We start from the raw sequence: 3,704 nt of genomic DNA on the forward strand, positions 1-3,704 counted from the left end.
TGGTAGTAATCAATTTGATCAATGTAATTTTCAACTTAAATAGAGACTAAATTAATTGCTACTAAAATGTAATGACTAAATTGACAATAACTCTAAAATATGGGAATCAAAATAGTGTTTTTCCCCGCAAAAAAAAAAAAAAAAAAAAGGAAAAAGGAATGATAACAAAAGTGCTAAGTTGGGACCTCTAGTCCATTAAAAAGGCTAAGCTGTAACCATATTAAATAAAATGGTAAACTTTTAAAAAAATTAGTTTACAAATATGACCTTTGAATGAATTATAACTTGTCTAAGCTGTAACCAAATTAAATAAAATTGTAAACTATTAAAAAAAATTAGTTTACAAATATGACCTTTGAATGAATTATGACTTGTCATTTCTAGACTTTTTATTTGAACAATTAATTCTCTTGACTTTTGATTTGAACAATTAACTTTGTAACACGTTAGATTTGTGACAAATTACACATTTTGTTAGTATTTTTTATTAAAATTGAAAGATTTAATCACATTATGTAATAATGACATTTTTATGAGTTCTAATTAACTCAACTAGTAAAATATCTTATATTGAATAAAAAATTTAGAATTCAAACCTTACCTATAATAAAATTCTATTAGTGTTTTGACTTAAATAGTATACGCTATATTTTATAAAATAATAATAATAGTGACATTTTAAAAATGATTAATAAAATGGAGGAAACTATATGAACATATTAAAATGTTTGTCCATACAAAACTAAAGTGCAAGCGAATAATTATTTGAATCAAAAGTTTAAGAATTGAATTAACGTTCACAATGAGGTTGAAGCACGATATTTGTCAAAATCCCAAAAAGGAAAAAGAAGAGAGAGTGATCTGGAATTTTCTCTTTTTTTGTTCCAAAAAAAAAGTTTCTTCCACTTTTTCCTTTAACTCTTTTGTAAAGAAATGTAATTCTTCATAATTGTTTAATTGACATAAAAAAAAAAAACAAAAAACAGATTTCTCTTAATAAATGGTTTTATTTTATTTTTTTTATAACATAAAAGGATTTAACATTTGCTTATAATTGTTATTTATTGTAATATCAATATTCTATTCATTTTTTTTTTTTTGTTTTTTTTTTTAGATTTAAGCTGTGTTTCTCTATTTGGCAATTTTTTTTTTTATAATTCGGTAATTTCGGGAAAAATATTTCTACCTAATGGTCTGTTTGAATGGAGGGAGTGGAGAGGAGTAAAGTAGAATTGGCTAAAAATAAGCTAATTTTGTACTAAATTTACTCTACTCCCTCTCCTTCTCTCTCAATCCAAACAGACTATTAGTTCTAATAAACAAATATATTATGTGTTTAAAGTGAAAATGTTGTGAACATATTACTTCTCTTTCCGATAATAAGTGAGCTACAACTAAAACCACAAATTTGTCACACGACAAATTTTAGATGGTGAAATTATAGATTCATATATATTCACCATTCAAACCTCCTTATGTGAACAACTTTGCTTAAGTGGTGGAGGTAGCATTTTTTTTTTTTTTAATTTCACAATTTAAAATATTGTAAACATATTATATATCTTCTTGATAATAATAGGATCATAACTAAAAGCACAAATTTGTTACACGTCAAATTTTAAGTGGTGAAATAATTAATTCATATGATCTCATCACTAATAACTTTTTTTTTTAATTTTTAATTTTTTTTGCAATTTTAAATTATTAAATAAATAAAAAAAAAAAAGAAAAAGTTAGGCCCACAGTGCTGGTGACCAACCTCGTAATAGAACCGTTTCCTTGTTCTTCGCAATTTACTCCCTACAAGGAAAAGAAAAGAATATCCATCCGCATAACATATTAAACCGCGAAGAACGCTTCATTTCAATATTTCGTTGCTTCTTGTACTCCACTTTCCGTGTAGGCCCCACTCTCTCCTCTTTCTCACCTCACCCTCCCTCCTCCCACTATAAATACTCACCAAAACCACTCCCCAGAGGTTTGAACCTCTCACTAACCAAAAACTCCTCTCCACAACTCTCTCTCTCTCTCTCTCTAGAAAACCGTCTCTCTCTCTAGAACTTTCATGGAGTCCAACAACAAAAACACAGAGACCATCAAATTCCTCTGCAGTTATGGCGGGAAAATCCTCCCTCGCTACACCGACGGCGCCCTCCGCTACGCCGGCGGCCTTACACGTGTCCTCGCCGTCGATCGCTCCATTTCTTTCACAGGTTCGTGCCTCGTTTTTCCAATTTCCAGATTCATTTTTTTTGTGAATTCTTTTGGTTTTTTTATTTTTTATTTTGTGAATAATTAATCAATTTTTGTTTCTTGTTGTTGTTACAGAGTTGATGGTGAAGCTCGGAGAGTTCTGTGGCTCATCGGTGAATCTGAGGTGTCAATTGCCGACCGGAGACTTGGAAACTCTAATTTCGATCACGTCCGACGAAGACTTGGCGAATGTTATCGAAGAGTACGATCGCGCTTCTTCGTCGTCGATGAACAACCGTCCTTTGAAGATCAGAGCGGTGCTTTCGCCGCCGAAATCTCTCAAACAAATCTCTCCTCCTCAAACTCCCCCCGAATCGTTGAGAAACTCTCCCTCCTACCGATTCGCTCCCCGGACTCAGTCACCGCCGGCCGGTTTTTCCGTCGGCGGTCGGAATTGCTACCGGAAAACCTATCCGTATAGCTACCATGTACAGGAGTATCCTAGGGTTTCGTATTCGTATTGTGGCCCTCACTGCAATTACTGGCACTGAGAACCAAAAAACAAAAATCGTAGATTGAAGAAAATGCTTATATATATACAAGAAGTAGATGAAAAAAAAAAAGATGATTACGAAAAATTAGTAAAATACAGTAATTAAAAAAAAATTGAAGAGAGAGTGAGAATAGCCGAGTTAAATTTTTTGATTTGAGTGTGAATTTTTTGAAGCACTTTGTGTTTTTCAATGGAGGTTCTATTATTCATGAAATTTCATATTTTTTGGTACTATTCCTTTAAATGAAAATGTGTTTGAATTGTTGGCGATAAAATTTCACACCATAGTTAGGTGTCCGTTACTCGCCGTCAATTTCGTCTGTTTGTGCCACGCGTGTCGTTTTTACAGAGCTAGACTCACTGACTCTTTTGGGTTTTTTTTTTTTTAAAATTTTTTTTTTTTTTTTACAGCTGTGTGAATTGATTTGATTTGAATTTTTTAATTTAATGGGTTGCGTTTATTTGTGTGATTTTGCAGGTCAAGAAATGAGGCATTAGATACCATATATTTGGTTGCGGACGTTTGAAGATTCTGAAAGATATAAGGAAAATTTGCGTTGAACTTTCTCTCTAGGAGCAGGCAAGCTTGGTTCTAAAAATAACAGCTGGGGAATGCCTTATTTGTGGGAACTATATAAAATTAAAATATGAATCTTGAACATTTCAAGGAATTGCGACTTAAACATGCTTAAGAATAGGACAAGGAATAGTTATATTAAATCTAACCAAACAATTGATAATTAAGAGTAATTTTACGAACAGACAATGATTGAACATTTGAACTCACTATTTTTATTTTTCTTCATCACTCGCACTCTACCGCATCGCAATTGCCGCAAGAAGCTGTGAAAATGTTTTTTGACCTAGACTTTTTCAATAATTAAAGCCAAATTGCCCAAAGCATATACCCTACCATTGCCTTGGTTTGGCAATTTGGTAATTTGCCCAAAGCACTATG

General features: G+C 32.0%; 1 protein-coding gene across 1 annotated transcript; it reads left to right on the forward strand.

The window, feature by feature from the left end:
- Nucleotides 1–1,977: 1,977 nt before the first annotated feature.
- LOC142630855 (protein PAL OF QUIRKY-like) lies at nt 1,978–3,021 on the forward strand. Its single transcript, XM_075804908.1, has 2 exons — nt 1,978–2,213; nt 2,329–3,021. The coding sequence occupies exons 1-2, from the start codon at nt 2,066–2,068 to the stop codon at nt 2,742–2,744; spliced, it is 564 nt and encodes a 187-aa protein (XP_075661023.1). The 5' UTR covers nt 1,978–2,065; the 3' UTR covers nt 2,745–3,021.
- Nucleotides 3,022–3,704: the final 683 nt, after the last annotated feature.

This window comes from Castanea sativa, chromosome 4 (genome assembly GCF_040712315.1).
Source record: "Castanea sativa cultivar Marrone di Chiusa Pesio chromosome 4, ASM4071231v1".
Taxonomy (NCBI): Eukaryota; Viridiplantae; Streptophyta; class Magnoliopsida; order Fagales; family Fagaceae; genus Castanea; species Castanea sativa.

Bases quoted from the DNA above. Each gene is read 5' to 3' on its own strand.
- LOC142630855 (XM_075804908.1), top strand. From the start codon at position 2,066: ATGGAGTCCAACAACAAAAACACAGAGACCATCAAATTCCTCTGCAGT. The intron at 2,214-2,328 runs GTTCGTGCCTCG...TTGTTGTTACAG, and splicing joins TCGCTCCATTTCTTTCACAG to AGTTGATGGTGAAGCTCGGA.